The sequence below is a fragment of the Corvus moneduloides genome, chromosome 2 (genome assembly GCF_009650955.1).
Source record: "Corvus moneduloides isolate bCorMon1 chromosome 2, bCorMon1.pri, whole genome shotgun sequence".
Taxonomy (NCBI): domain Eukaryota; kingdom Metazoa; phylum Chordata; class Aves; order Passeriformes; family Corvidae; genus Corvus; species Corvus moneduloides.
In genome coordinates this window covers 564,109-577,995 of record NC_045477.1, presented here as the reverse complement: position 1 = coordinate 577,995, position 13,887 = coordinate 564,109, and the positions used below count along the sequence as shown (strand labels likewise).

The window sequence follows — 13,887 nt, the reverse complement described above, 5'->3', positions numbered from 1 at the left end:
CTATCCCAGGCTGCTCCAAGCCCCGTCCAGCCCGGCCTGGGACACTGCCAGGGATCCAGGGGCAGCCACCACTTTTTGGGACATGCAGTGCCATTCCCTTCTGGGAAGTGTCATTCCCACCCAGGGTTATCCTTGCCCCTGGATTCCCATCTCCAGAGGGGCTGGAATCAGAGGGCTGCAGCAGCCCACACACAGGATGGGACGGACGTGTGCCCACCCCATCCCTGCAGACCGGTCCCACTGTCCCCATGCCCAGCAGGGACACCACAGCTGCCACCTGACAGCAGCAGCAAGTGTGGCCAATCTCACCCCAAACTTAAAATCTGTGTTCCAGGGAGGACAGGCTGTTCCCGGGGCTGACTCCCGGGGGATATGCTCACGCCAAAGGCTTTGAGGGACACAGCAGCTCCCCCATTTGCAGGACCCGGCAGAAATCAAGCAGCCTGCTGCTCCCAGACCCTGCAGCCAAGGGCAAGCTCAGCAGGGCGCTGGCAGAGGCAGCAGCTCAGCCCTGACCCCAGACCCTTCCATGTCTCTAGGACCGTATGGATCAGTTCTCCTCCCAAGCAGTGCCCTGCTGGAGAGGCTGGGCTCAGCCAGGCTCTCCCTGTGGCAGCAGGCACAGGTCAGAGCCACGGCTGCCCGGCATCTTCCCAGGATCCGGGCTGCAAAGAGGCATTGCCATTAGAGGAGAAGTGAAAGCATAAGAGAAACCCACCGTGGCAGCCTCAGGCATTGGGAAAACTGGGAAAATTCCCTGTGACGGGAGAACTAAGGGGAGCTGCCTCACCGGGGGAAAAAAAAACCTCCTCAAATAAATAAGCACAAGCAGAGAGGAAGCGACAGAACACACGTGCAGAAGGCTGACAGGGGACAGGCGTGGAATCACTCCTCATTTTTTCCCCTTTGAAGCTGCTCCTGAGCCTCAGCGGGTCAAGGAGCAAAACCAGCGGGGAAAAGCAGCGTGAGAAAGTTCACCTGTCCCGGCCCCGAGGCCGGCCCCACAGCCATCCTCCGCATCCCCTGGCAGCGAGCAGGTGCTGCCATACTCACAGTTCCAGGGCTCTCCCGATCCTCATCCCACTGGCGCTGGGAGCGAAAGTTTTCCTCTGCCCGCAGAGCTGGGGCCATTCGCTCTTTCCCTGCCCAGGATGGGTGTGGGTGTGTGGAGGTGGGGCTTCGGCACTTCTAAAACCCAGAGCACGTTTCAATCCAAACTTTTGCAATCACTTTCAATAGGATTTCTTTTATTTTTGTTTTTGCTTTCTCCTGAGGCTGCAATCCCAGAATGACAGAGCTGCCCGTGCGGTTTGCTGAGCCAGGGCTTTGCGAGCTGCTTCTCCAGTCCCTGTCCCACTCCAAACTGGGCTTGGCTTTCCCTCCATCCCCCGGATCCAGCCTCCTCTCCCCTCCCTGCAAGGGTCCCATTCCTCCAGGGCAGTTTCCTTCCGTTCATTTTCCTGTTCAATTTGCTTTATCTGCATTTTTTTTTTTTTTTTTTTTTTGGTGTAAGTTTTGAAGCTGTAGTGTAATCCTGGGATTTGGGACAGGGAAACTTTGTTTGTCTAACCCCAGACTATTTATTTTCAATGCCTCCCCAGTACTCCCTTGCTCTGAGCACTAAGGCTTTTCCGGAGGAGAACTGGAGAAGTTAACAAACAGGCAGCCTCATCCAGCCCTGCCCTCTGGCAGTGGAAGCCATTCCCTGTGTCCTGTCCCTCCAGCCCTTGTCCCCAGTCCCTCTGCAGCTCTCCTGGAGCCCCTTCAGGCCCTGCAAGGGGCTCTGAGCTCTCCCTGGAGCCTCCTCCTCTCCAGGTGAGCACTCCCAGCTGTGCCAGCAGACAGGTGCACAAACACAGGCAAGCTCTGCCAGGGCAAATGCACGTTTGGATTTCGTAAAGCTGCAGCTTGGAGACCGGGACAGCTGCAAAGTCCTGTCCAAGGGGAGTATGAGGGATGGAGGGAGATGGAGAGCCTTCGGTGAGTTCCCTGTTCTCCTTCCATCCCAGAAGCCACAACAAGCTCCTAGATGGAACCTCCGAAGGGGATGTTTCCCCTCCTAGGGCTGTGGTGCAGCAGAGGCAGAGAAAGGCACAGCCACCTCTTCCCCCATGCACTTCTTGCTGGTCTCTGAGGGATGGGACAACCCACAGGACACACTGGGCAGAGAGACTTGATGTTTCCCAGGGGAAGATCATCTGCTTCCTCGCACTAGCTCATTAAATAATAATTAAACAACCCCTTTATTAGCTCTGGCAGCACGGAATCATTTGGCTGAGCAGGAGACAGCCACATCAGCGTGTCCCAAAGCGCTCTGCACCCCAGTGACCGTGAGCTGTGCTCCCGAGCAGGGCTGCCACTGCAGGGAAAAGAAACTTTATTAGCTCCACCGGCTCTGCAGTGTCACAGGAAGGCATTATTAGATTGGAAACAAATATTATTAATAATTTACAGCTGCAGAGCTCCTTTCTTCCCGGGGGGCTGTGCACACAGCGTCCCCCAGGACCCCCAGAACGGGCTTGGTTATGAGCCGGGGGAAGAGGAGACTGTGCAGCTGCGGGGGAGCATGAGACAGACACCCCAAAACCGCCCCGACAGGGGATCCTCGCCCCCCATGCCCGGAGAGCGGCAGCGAAGGGTGGATACCCAGGAATGGAGAGGCAGGAATCGCTGCTGTGACACTCCATGAAAGAAGAGCACCATCTATTGACTCTGCTCAGCTCCTCGTTCCGAGCTGCTCGGAGCCCGCACGGGTTCTGCAGCTCCATCCCACGGCCGGGGGGTGGCTAGGGCACCCCTGTCCCGCCCCTCCAGGGTGGCTGCTCCATGTCCCAGCTCCAGGACATCCCCGTGGTCTCCCCAAAGGCTGCTCATCCATCCAGGGCCAGGCTGGACAGGGCTTGGAGCCACCTGGGATAGTGGAAGTGTCCCTGCAGCGTGAAACTGGGTGAAGCAGGGTGAGCTGTAAAACCCTTCAGCCCAGCCCATCTGGGATCCTAAAAAGCCCGTGGAGTGTTCAGAGGAGGGCAGTGTTATCCTGGTGCCTCAGCTCGTGGCTCCCGCCTGGGGCCGTGTCCTGCCTCTGGCCAAGAGATTTCCTGCAGCTCCTTCAGCTCTTAGGTCCTGCAAGGCTTTGGCCACCAAATATTTGGGACATGCAGACCCCAAGTGCATCCCCAAAAGGATGATTCCTGTTAAAACCAAGCACTACAACCTGAGTGGGCACACAAAGTGCTTGGTCGGGTGAGGGGGGTTGAATCCTCTGGAGGATGTACAGGAAGGAAGATTCCCTGGAACACTTGGGAGCAGGTTTTTTTGAAGCGATAGCGGCCTTTATTTGTGCAAAGAGACTGCCAGATCTCACGTGTCTGAGGTCAGAGAGGTGCACAGATGAACAAATTTGGGCTCCCAGCCTGGAAAAGGCCACATTAGGAACCCCGTATCTGCCCAGATTCTGCTGCTATTCCAACTCTGCTCTTGGCTCCAGACTTAAAACTGGGATGGGAAAGGAGCAGCTCAGTGTCCTGTGGGAAATGGGACACGTGGCTGCTTGTGGGGCTGGGGATGATCCTTTTCTGCATGTGGGGTTGGGAAAAGCCAGCTGGATTAGGGCTGGGATTTCACATCTGAGCTCTGCTGATGTCTTCTCACAGAGGGCCAGCCAAAAGCTGGAATGCAAACGTTTGGGATTCTGCAGAAACTGTTTGCAGAGCTGGGATTTAGACCGGGTGGCTGGTGGTAATCAGCTGCCTTGCTTCCGTGTATTTTGGGCTTGTCTTCTGAATCCCTGCCTGCGTCCTGCCTTTTGCTGTCCGTGTTTGCAATGCCTGTAGAGGACAACAGAAAAGGGTCATCTGCTTTTGGGACTTCAGTCAGAAACAAACTGAAAAAGGAACTCCTTTGTTTGTCCTCTGTGTTTGATGAAAAATCCCAAACCACCACCAAAGGAAATAAGACCAGGATGTGTCAGATTCTGGGAGGAATTGGGAAATCACAGGATTTCCACACCAAGAAAAGACTTTTCCATTATTTTCTTAACAGGGAAAAAAAAAAAAAGAGGTTTCTGGTTTTGTTTTTGCGGAGATTTATCACGATTTAAATTTTTTTTAATGCAAAAGTGGCTGCCCCATTCCTGACAGTGTTCCAGGCCAGGTTGGACGGGGCTTGGAGCACCCTGGGCTAGTGGAAGGTGTCCCTGCCCATTCTTTTCCAGTTTGGAACCACAGATGGCAGCACGACCCTGGGAATTGCTGCCTCGCTGCTCCTACGGGAGAGCAACGCGACCCAAACTTCTTGGCTTAAAAACCCCGGAAAAACGGAGCGGGAAAGTGAATTTAAATTATTTGTACAAAAAGAGCGCAAAAGAAAAGGCAAAGTGCCAAGTCCTGCATTTGAGTCACCAGGAGCCCATGGAATGCTCCAGGCTTGGGGCAGCCGGGGGGTCGGGCTCTGCTCCCAGGGAACAGGGACAGGAGGAGAGGGAACGGCCTCAGGCCGGGCCAGGGGAGGCTCAGGGAGGTTTGGAGTCCCCATCCCTGGAGGTGTCCGAGTAATTCCTGGAGGTGGCACTCAGTGCTCTGGGCTGGGAACAAGGTGGGGACTGGGCACAGCTTGGACTCCACGGTCCTGGAGGGATTTTCCAGCCTAAATGGTTCTGGGATTCTACTCTAAGTAATGCAGAAGATAGATTTCAATATAGGCTTTTCAACTCGAAACCTTCATTAATCCCACCAGATGGGTGAGGCAGTCCCAGCACCGCTGTCCTGATGCTGAATGCAGGTCTGAACTCCAGAACACGGCATTCCAGCCAGAACTTTGCACGCTGGGAGTCAATCCTATCCCACAGACTGGAATTCAAGGTAGACATGAGAATAACAGTAAAAATAAGAGAAAAATACATTTCCCGAGGCTTTGTGCATTGTGAGTAAAGCTCAGCTGGAGAGGGCAGTGCACTTCCCCTCAGGGCCCGGCCTAAAGCCATCCAAGCACTTTTAAAATATTAAATGTGCTATTAGCTCAAAGAGCTTCTGTTGCTTATTTCTAAAGGAGAAGAGGTTTTAAGATTCTGAAGAGAAGACTTGCTGTTACCCCTTTTACACAGCACCACTTCCAGCTCTCAGCTGGGGCCGTGAAATGCTGTCTACGAAGAGTTAGTGGGGATACAAGAGATGCTTAATTATTGTAGCATAGATGTTTAATTGTCTCGTTATTTTGCTGAGAGGCTGCTGCAGTGGGATCTTTCACACTAATGCTGTGCCAGATTAACCGAGTGTATTTGAAGAAGAGTGAAGAAGTTCCAAGCTCGTGTTTATCTGCTTGCACAGATAAAATATTTGTAAACTCAGAGACGCACAGGTGCTAACAGGAACTTCTCCTTTATCTGTTATCCATCAGTTTAAAACACCCCAAACTTGTTAGTTCGCATCTACGTGGCAAAATTTTTTTCCATAATGTTACAAAAACTACAGTTATCTTTTTACAAAACTCTTCAAATACCCTCAGTAATAAAAGATCTTTGAGGGTTATTAATTTGATTGAAAAATTACAAGCTAGACTGGAAAACAGCTTTTTGTTTGAACAATATCTGGGAAAGTCTTTGTTCTTGAGGTATTAAGATGCAAATGTTAAAAGCAAGAGGGTGCTGGTGTCATAAAAAGAAAATCATTATTTCAAAGGTGATTATTGCTTTACAGTTGTGAGAAATTTCCAAGTACTCCAAATGCTTTTTCTTGGTAAGGGAAAATGACCTGTGTGTAGTTCCAATCTCAAAAGTGGCTTTGAAGAAATCTTTTATTTGAGCCATCAAAAATTATTTCTGCCCCATCTTAAAATCAAACAGCTCTGCTTCAACCCAGGGAGTGCATTTTACCCTGGACTGTAAAACTCTGAGGATGCAGCCTGAAACCTGGGTGGAACCAAGGCATGAAACAAGGCAGCACATTAATCCTGCTTTACTCCTGCCCTGTTTTCTTGCTCTGAACACCAGGTTTCTGGTCCCAGCAATGCTCTTTGCTCACTGGATTACCCTGTGGAGCTCCTCATGGGGAAAAATCAACTGTGGGAAGGAAGGTTCAGTGCTGCCACGGTTGGAAATTCCACCACCTCCCAGGTATTTGTCCCTGGAGGTGTCCCAGGAAGGCCTGGACGTGGCACTCAGTGCTCTGGGCTGGGGACAAGGTGGGGACAGGGCACAGCTTGGGTTCAGCGGTCTTTTCCAGCCTCAGGGACTCTGGGATTCCAGGATTCCATTCTCATGGCTGGGATTTTGCTTGCAGGGCCCCAAATTAGGGAATGTCTTAATCAAAACCCTGTTGTGCCAGGGACCAGAGCATCGGCGGGAGTGTGGATTTGTCCCCCCAAGGAGCTGCATTTTCAGGCAGCTCTTTGGGGTCGGCATTTGGGCGTTGCAGCTTTCTGATGAGCAAATTCTTCCAGGGAAAACACCTCGGGGAGAAATGTGATCTCCCGGAGCCTCGCGGGAGGCGCGGCAGGTCGGAATCGATGATTCACAGCCACCTTCGGCAGGCGGCCACTGCCTGCTGTAGCCCTGTTGGGAGCTGGAGATCCTGGCGGAGATCCTGCCCCAGCAAACGAGGCCTGGCTTCTGCTCTCACGCCAGAAACCAAATCGCAGCGGCTGGAAACAGAGTCACTCCGGCTGCTGTGTGCGTGCAGGCCTGCAAAGCCACTTTAAGGGCGAATTACTGAGAGGCAGCAGGGATTTTAATTTGCCCTTTACACCTCAAGTCAGGCTCAGCAGTGCTAGCGATTGGCAGCACCTTCTGTGCTGGCAGTCACATCCCAGACCTTGTCCAGTGCCCTCTGAGAGGGGAAGCCCAGCCCCCTGCACTGCCCTGCTGGTTGTGCCATGACCCTTTTGCCTTCCTGCCAGCCTGTGACTCCTCATCCCAAAGAGTCCTCACCCCGTGCGTGCTGCAGGACCATCATCCTGCACTCAGGTCTGGGAATTAGGAGCATCCAGGACTCTCCTGTTCACTAGAACATAATTTATGCTTTATTTATATGTATGTATATTTATCAGAAAGATATTGTGCAAGACTCAGGAGAAGTCCTGCCCTTTTACTGATATCCTTCTGCTGGTTTTCATCCCTTAAAAAACAAATTCACTTTGTGCTATTCAAACAACATGAAAAACATGGAAAAGTGGTGTAACATTGGTCATTACTCCCCACAGTTTTTAAAATGACTTCACAGAGTTTTTAAAACAATGACTTCATCATTTCAGGTTTCAGGGATGTTTCTTAAAAGTTTCTTAATCCTGAGCTGTCTTCCTCAAGGGAGGGAGGAAGATTGCATCTTAATCCTTGTGCTCTGTGAGTAACATTTGTGTTGCAAAGGCCCTGCACAAAAATCAGGTGTCAGAAGCCACATGGAAAACGTTCTCTTTAGTCACTGAGGCATTTTTTCCTGTGTTTATTTGCTGGTCTGTGTAGAAAATGTCTTTTTCCTTCTGACCTTTCCCTGCTCCTCTAAATAAACCCCCAGATAACTTTTGCTGTTCTATCCAGCTGTATGTGGTCTGTGAGGAAACAATCCAGATTAAGAAAAGTTTAATTCTGGCTCACTGGCATCAAACTAGGTTGAAAACAGTTCACAAGTCCTACTGAACTTCAGGAAATTACTTTTCCATAGTCTTTGCCTCTATTTAAGCAATTTGAATAATTCAGGACCAGATAAACCAGGATAACCACCAGTAACAATGGGGTAAAATGAAGTTTTAGTTTCCAGGACTATGATGGAAAGTGGAGGGAGTTTAAAATGAATTGTGGAATGCTTTAAAAGAAACACAGCAGAGGCTCTAGTGGATTTTAACTCTTCACTGAAGAGGGAGAAATGTTACAGTTGTTCTCTGCCAGAGGATATTTATGGACTTCCCTTTTTCTCCCCAGACCTTTCCCCAGGTCTGGAATGCCTGCGAGGGCGGAAGAAGGCAAAGGGGAGGCTCCAGCTGTCTGCCAGAGGCAGCTCGGGGCCTCTAATCTTCCAGTCTGTACACACAAGATTAAAGATCTGCCCGGAGTTTTGATTAAGAATGCAAAGTTAAAAGATTAAATACCAGGAAGCCAAATTAAAGCGCTTTAAGTCAATCTCAGAACTCATCAAAGTACCAAATTTTTAAGCTGTCATTACAACACAGGATTAGTGCAAAGCTTCCCTAACCCTGATTTGATGCCCTTCACTCAGCAGTGTTATTTATTCCCCCCTGCAGTTCTGTGCTCCCAGCATAAACCCAGCTATTGTCTTGTCTGTGCAGCTCATCCCACCTGGATCCCTCCGGGACTTTCCCTGGCATTCCAGCCGTGTCCCAGTTAGCCTGGAGCCCCCGGTGACCCCCGTTTGTGCTGCCCTGCTTGGTGCACTGTCCCCGAATGCACCAGAGCTTAGACAGTGCCCTCAGGCACTCGCATTATTGTGGGCTAAAGGAATGAGTACATCCTGAGGAATAAATACATCCCGAGGAACAAATAGATCCCAAGGAATGAATACATCCCAAGGAGTAAATACACCCCCTTTCCTTCTCACCTCTGGGCCCACTGATCCAAAGACCTGGGAAAAAGGGAGATGTGGTAAGAACCGGAGTGGGGTGAGGCCACTGTGGTTATTCACCTCCAGGTACCTGAAAATGAGCCCTAAAAGTCCCTGATTTATGCTCACGGCTTTCTGGAGCCAGGAATCCTTTCAGCTGGAATCACTGACAGCCCGGGATGGAGGGAGGAAGGCTGGAGGGTGGTTCTGTCCAGGGACCTGCTAGTGAAAAGGACTGCTCTGAAAACACATCCTGCGAACTGCCACAATTGCTATTTAAAGCTCCTGCATTGAAGTGAACGTTCCCCTGCTCTTCAGGATAATAAATCCTGTCCTCCCCTTTTTATTTATGGGATTGGGATGTCTCAGCTACATTAAGATTGTGCTTTCCAGGGCTTTTTCCACAAAAGATAACTTAATAAGGTGGCTAAATGCTGTGCTAATTAAAACTTTAATTTGAAGTTATTCTCCCTTGTAAGACGCTGTGCCAAGTGAGCCATTTCCAAATGAGCATCTCAAGCCTTAGAACTTTTGGTAAGAGTTAAGCACAACAATTCCAAGCTTTTTGGACCTACTTTTTAACTTTCCCACATACCCGTGCAGAATGCCTTACCCAAAACATCAAACTTATGCGCTAAATTACTTGAGGTTCTTTTTTTTTGAAAAGGGAAAACTAAAATTTTTTGTTCCATATTGGATTTTATTGCCCTCCCTTCTGTATTACTAAGGACTCTTCTCTGCCTGCTCGGTCGTTACAGGGCGGATACTGCAACACGCGTATCAAACCAGGAGTCCCGTGGAAAATAAATAGATAAGGACAAGTTCTTGCTAGCTGTTTGCTAGGTGTTTGCTAGGTGTTTGAGAGCTGTGTGAGAGCTGTTTGAGCTGTGTGAGAGCTGTGTGAGAGCTGTTTCAGAGCTGTGTTTGAGCTGTGTGAGAGCTGTGTGAGAGCTGTTTCAGAGCTGTGTTTGAGCTGTGTGAGAGCTGTGTGAGAGCTGTTTCAGAGCTGTGTTTGAGCTGTGTGAGAGCTGTGTGAGAGCTGTGTTTGAGCTGTGTGAGAGCTGTTTCAGAGCTGTTTCAGAGCTGTTTGAGCTGTTTCAGAGCTGTCTCTCCCCGCAGCCGCTCGGCCGGGCTGTGCCGAGGAGCTGAGGCCGCCCCGGGCCCGAGGGCCCTTCCCGCGCAGGGAGCACAGAGCAGCCAATGGGAGCGGGGCTGAGCAGGGGCTGGGAAACCCCGTGCCGCCCTCAGCGCCCCTCGCCCGGGGCTGCGGCATGGCGGGGGAAAGGGGCCCCGACACTCTTGTGTCTTGTGGCTGTTTCTGGTCATTTCCCTCAGTAAGGGACACTGAGAAGCGCTGCTGTACGAGTTATGTGAACATGCAGTTCTGTAGTTAGCAGCTGGTGTCCTTCAGAAATACTCTTCTGGATGGTGGAAGACGAGGGATCAATACCAGGACATCGAAGAAACGGTGAGTGTGGTGATGCGATGTTTTGCTGTATGTTTTGTCTACATGTTGTGTGTATTCAACCCGGTTTCCCTCTTGCCCCCATTCCCAGGTGGTACACCCCAAACCCTAGCCGATCCCCCAGTGCTCCCTGCATTGGTTCCTTTCCTCCCCTCGTTCTAATTAGTTCTCCGTCAACCACCCGAACCCCTCCCGTGCTCCAAACGGTTCTGTGCCCATCCCCTAGGCCCTCCCTGATTACCGCTATGGTTCTTGTCAATCCCCTGAGACCCTGCGCCTTCTGGTGCCTCCCCTCTGGAAATCCCCTAAGCCTCGAGGCCCCGTTGGGGCATGTGATCCCTTTCCCTCTGCCCCTTAAGGCCATTAGTCTGTGTACATGTCTATCCCTGTCCATATCCCTCCCCCAGAGATCCCTATTGGACGCCAGTCGAGCCATTCCCCTTGTCACACCCCGCATTTTTAAGTTGTTGGTCTGTGCTGCTTCTCCCTGGGCACCGTCCTGGCGATAAGCTTGCAAGTGTATCCAGAGGCAAGCCTCCTCGCAGCCTTGTATCCCTTCCCTTCTCGGGGCCGCTGGCAATCAGCGCCTGGGTTTCGGCTCCCCTGGGCGGAGCTGAGACTCGGAGGAGCAGCCTCAAAGCCGAGTGCCCGCGGCTGCTCCCCGCTGCTGCCGGGCTGTGGGGGAGCGGTCACTGCGATGGGTGTGTTTTCTCCGGTAGTAGGAATAACCATCTTTTTGGAAGCTGCTTGCTGCTCTCGTTCGTTCTGGGTGTACTGCACGTAACCTGAAAGTGCTTTCATTCAGCAAATAAAACACAGGCTTTCAGAAGAGAATTTATACATGGCTTTTGAGTAAAAATGGGAGGGAAATGAATGTGGAAGGACAAGGAGAATAATGAAGGAGGGAAAACAGTTGTTGCTTAAGAATGCCTTGGCATCCTGCTCCTGTCGGACTTGTAGGGTTTGTACCTGAATTCCCCTTGCTGAGGGTTTCACTTCTGGTGTGCGAGCTGCAGACAGGAATGGGAGTGGCAGAATGTGATTCCCAGCCCACAGCAACCATGGCAGGGGAGGGATTCCCAACAAACTGCAGTACTCTGTCCCACGGATCTTTCAGATTGCCCACATTTTATATCAAAACATGGCTAATCTACCAATACAGGGGTTTATACCAAATCTACTTATTAGCAAATTTTGTTTATTGCCAAGTGTAGTCAATGTCAAATTCCTTATTTGATTTCTCTGGTGGGATACAGCTGAATTCAATGAAAATGTGATTCCCTTTAATCTTCACTGTCACTACACTGAGTTTCCCAGGAGGAGTTTGTGGGTTGAAGGCAGCCCAAATCCTAAATTCCTCCTTTGGCAATCCTGAGGTAAAGCTGCCGTGCCATTTGGTCCCCTGTGGAGCTGTTGAGTGGAGAAAAAAGCAACTGTGAGTTCCTTTTTCCAAAAGTCCTTTATTAGTGCAGTTACTACTAATGGTTATTTAGTGTAGTTATTCCCAGCATATTTCTACTCTTAGAAAGCCATATTGGAATGAAGCTTTTCATCCTCTGGAATTACTGGAATGGTTTCCCAGCAGCTCCAGCCCAGCTGCTGCATTGTGCTGCTTCTCCCCAGAGCAGCAGGGCCCTCAGTCCTGTTGGGCACCACAGGTCTGTTCTTAACCCTCTCCCCAACCCCCCCCTTGTCTGCATTCTGACACAGCTCCCACCACGCTGCTCTTGTCTCCACTTTGTCATTACAGGTCCATCACGTGCCAAAGACCGAAAATGCCACTGTGAATTGGAAATCCTGCTTATTGAATATTGCTCTTTCCTGGGCAAGCTGTGGCCCAGCTTTGCTTGCAGGAGCAAGGCTTAAAGAATATTTTATTTTTATAAGAAAAAAGAAAATATATTGATTGCCCAGAGCAGCTGTGGCTGCCCCTGGATCCCTGGAAGTGCCCAAGGCCAGGCTGGACGGGGCTTGGAGCAGCCTGGGATAGTGGAAGGTGTCCCTGCCCATGGCAGGGGTGGCACTGGGTGATCCCTTCCAAGATCCCTTCCAACCCAGACCACTCCATGATTCTCTGATGATGATAAATTCATTTTAGCTTCTGTTAAAATTACAGATACAGCAACTCCGTGGTGCCACCAACAAAAGGGGGCTGATCCAACAGCTGCCCCTGTGCCTGATCCTGGGGCTGCTTGTGCTTCAGTGCCCGGAGCATTAATTCCATAGGTTGTATTTTGGACTCACTGGTTGGATTTGTGGCTGCATTATAAGTCTCTTCACGTTTCCCCAGTTATATTAAATGACTATTATTTCCTTCTCCTGCTCCCTCCCCCATCCAACTGTTGTTGTTTAACTAAGGATAACGTGCTGCTCTTCCGTGGGTGTTTGTTTATAGCCAGATAAATGTCAGGAATATGCTCTGGTGTAAAGTCTTTTAGCTGGGAACACTCAGGTCCTTTTAACCACTATTGCATCTGTAAAAAAGAAAAATGGTCTTAAAATCTCCTTTTCTGATTATTTAAAAATATTTAATTATTCATTTAAAGGGAAAGTGCAGTTCAAATTATGCTTTTTACAATATCTTTCTTCTTGGCTTTTTTGCTTGTTTGTTTGTTTTGGTTACTTGCTGGCAACCTGCATGTTTGGAACCTGGAGAGGAAAAATGCATTTGTGATTTATAACAGTAGAGAACCTGTACAAGCTATTGCACTGATTTTTATTGGTTGTGAAGAGCACCTTTTTCAAAGCCAGCTCAAGCAGCAGCCTCTCCTCGGGGCCTCTGAGCTGTCCTGTAGCCCTCAGCAGGCAGAGTTTGGGCTCAAGTCAGAACCAGGAACAGCCAATTTTTCCACTGGATGGCAAAATCTGGTTTTTTTTTGCCTGGGGCTTTGGGGTTGAACAGGCATTTCACATCAGCTGTGCCATGGAAGATTTTACCTTGCTCTGCCCTTTCCTATGTATGGGGCAAAAGATTTTGTGGCCCTTTACAAGAGTCAGTGCAGCTGCCATGCTTAAATCACCTTAAAAACAAAGGAAGAGCTAATTGGGAAGGTGTCTAAATGCCTTTACTTTTTGCAATTCCTTTCATCACCTTCGCCAAAGTTAGAGAAAAGTTTATTTGAGCCCTCGGTGCGTCTTTGGTGAGCAGGCTCTTGCAGGGAGCATCCCACTGCAGGGATTCAGAAGGGTGGGGAGCGTTCCATGGATCGTGCTGGCAGATGGGCCTTGCAGAGCTCCAGTCACGGAGCAGTGTCATCAAATCTGCCTTTCCCAGCACCTTTGTGCCACAGGCAGGTGACAGCCACCGGGTGCTGGAGCGTTCTCCCAGGTGCTGCTCACTTCCAGCCACGCCTGTGGGATATAAAGCCTACAGACTGTAACACACCTCTGGCACCTTGCGGGTGTTAGTCACGATTTCATCCTTATTATTTAGGGAGTTAAAGAAGGAGAAGACAAATCAGTTCAGAAACTCCTCTGAGACTTTGCCATCCCTGACTTTGGTTCTTGGCTGCACCACCAATGCCTGGGGTGACCTTGGTCAGGTGCTGAACACGTCTGGAACGGTGCAATTTACACCCGGTGTGAATTCCTGGAAATGGATTTCCCTCTGCTTTCAGTTGCACTTTCTGTCTGAAGGGGATGGGGAGTGTCAGCTGCTGGCTTGGCTCTGTATCCCCTCCTGAGCAGGGCTCAGCATAATGGGACCTGACTTTCGCTGCCACAAGGACTGCAGCCTGAGCAGCTCAGCTGAAATGCTGGAATAAATGATGAGTGCTTGAGAGGCTGGTATGAGAGACAGCCACGTTTTAATTCTCTGTGAGGAACCTGGGCATTCTCAATGCATACCTCTCCTAATGAAAAGCTGTAAATGCACAC

At 50.2% G+C, this 13,887-nt stretch overlaps 1 protein-coding gene and 1 long non-coding RNA gene across 4 annotated transcripts in view; one reads left to right on the top strand and one right to left on the bottom strand.

The window, feature by feature from the left end:
• Window positions 1-1,341, bottom strand: part of SLCO2B1 (solute carrier organic anion transporter family member 2B1) — a 34,720-nt gene extending 33,379 nt beyond the window's left edge. Inside the window, exon 1 of one of the 2 annotated variants that reach the window (XM_032094665.1) lies at window positions 1,054-1,341. In XM_032094665.1, coding sequence (XP_031950556.1) covers window positions 1,054-1,131 — 78 coding nt within the window. In that variant the 5' untranslated portion in view covers window positions 1,132-1,341. The remainder of the gene's footprint in view (window positions 1-1,053) is intronic. The other variant, XM_032094657.1, reaches the window with a different exon arrangement.
• An 8,258-nt stretch (window positions 1,342-9,599) lies between these two features.
• Window positions 9,600-13,887, top strand: part of LOC116437070 — a 53,864-nt gene continuing 49,576 nt past the window's right edge. For both annotated transcript variants that reach the window (XR_004237152.1, XR_004237151.1), the window contains exon 1: window positions 9,600-10,014. This is a non-coding gene — a long non-coding RNA (uncharacterized LOC116437070). The remainder of the gene's footprint in view (window positions 10,015-13,887) is intronic.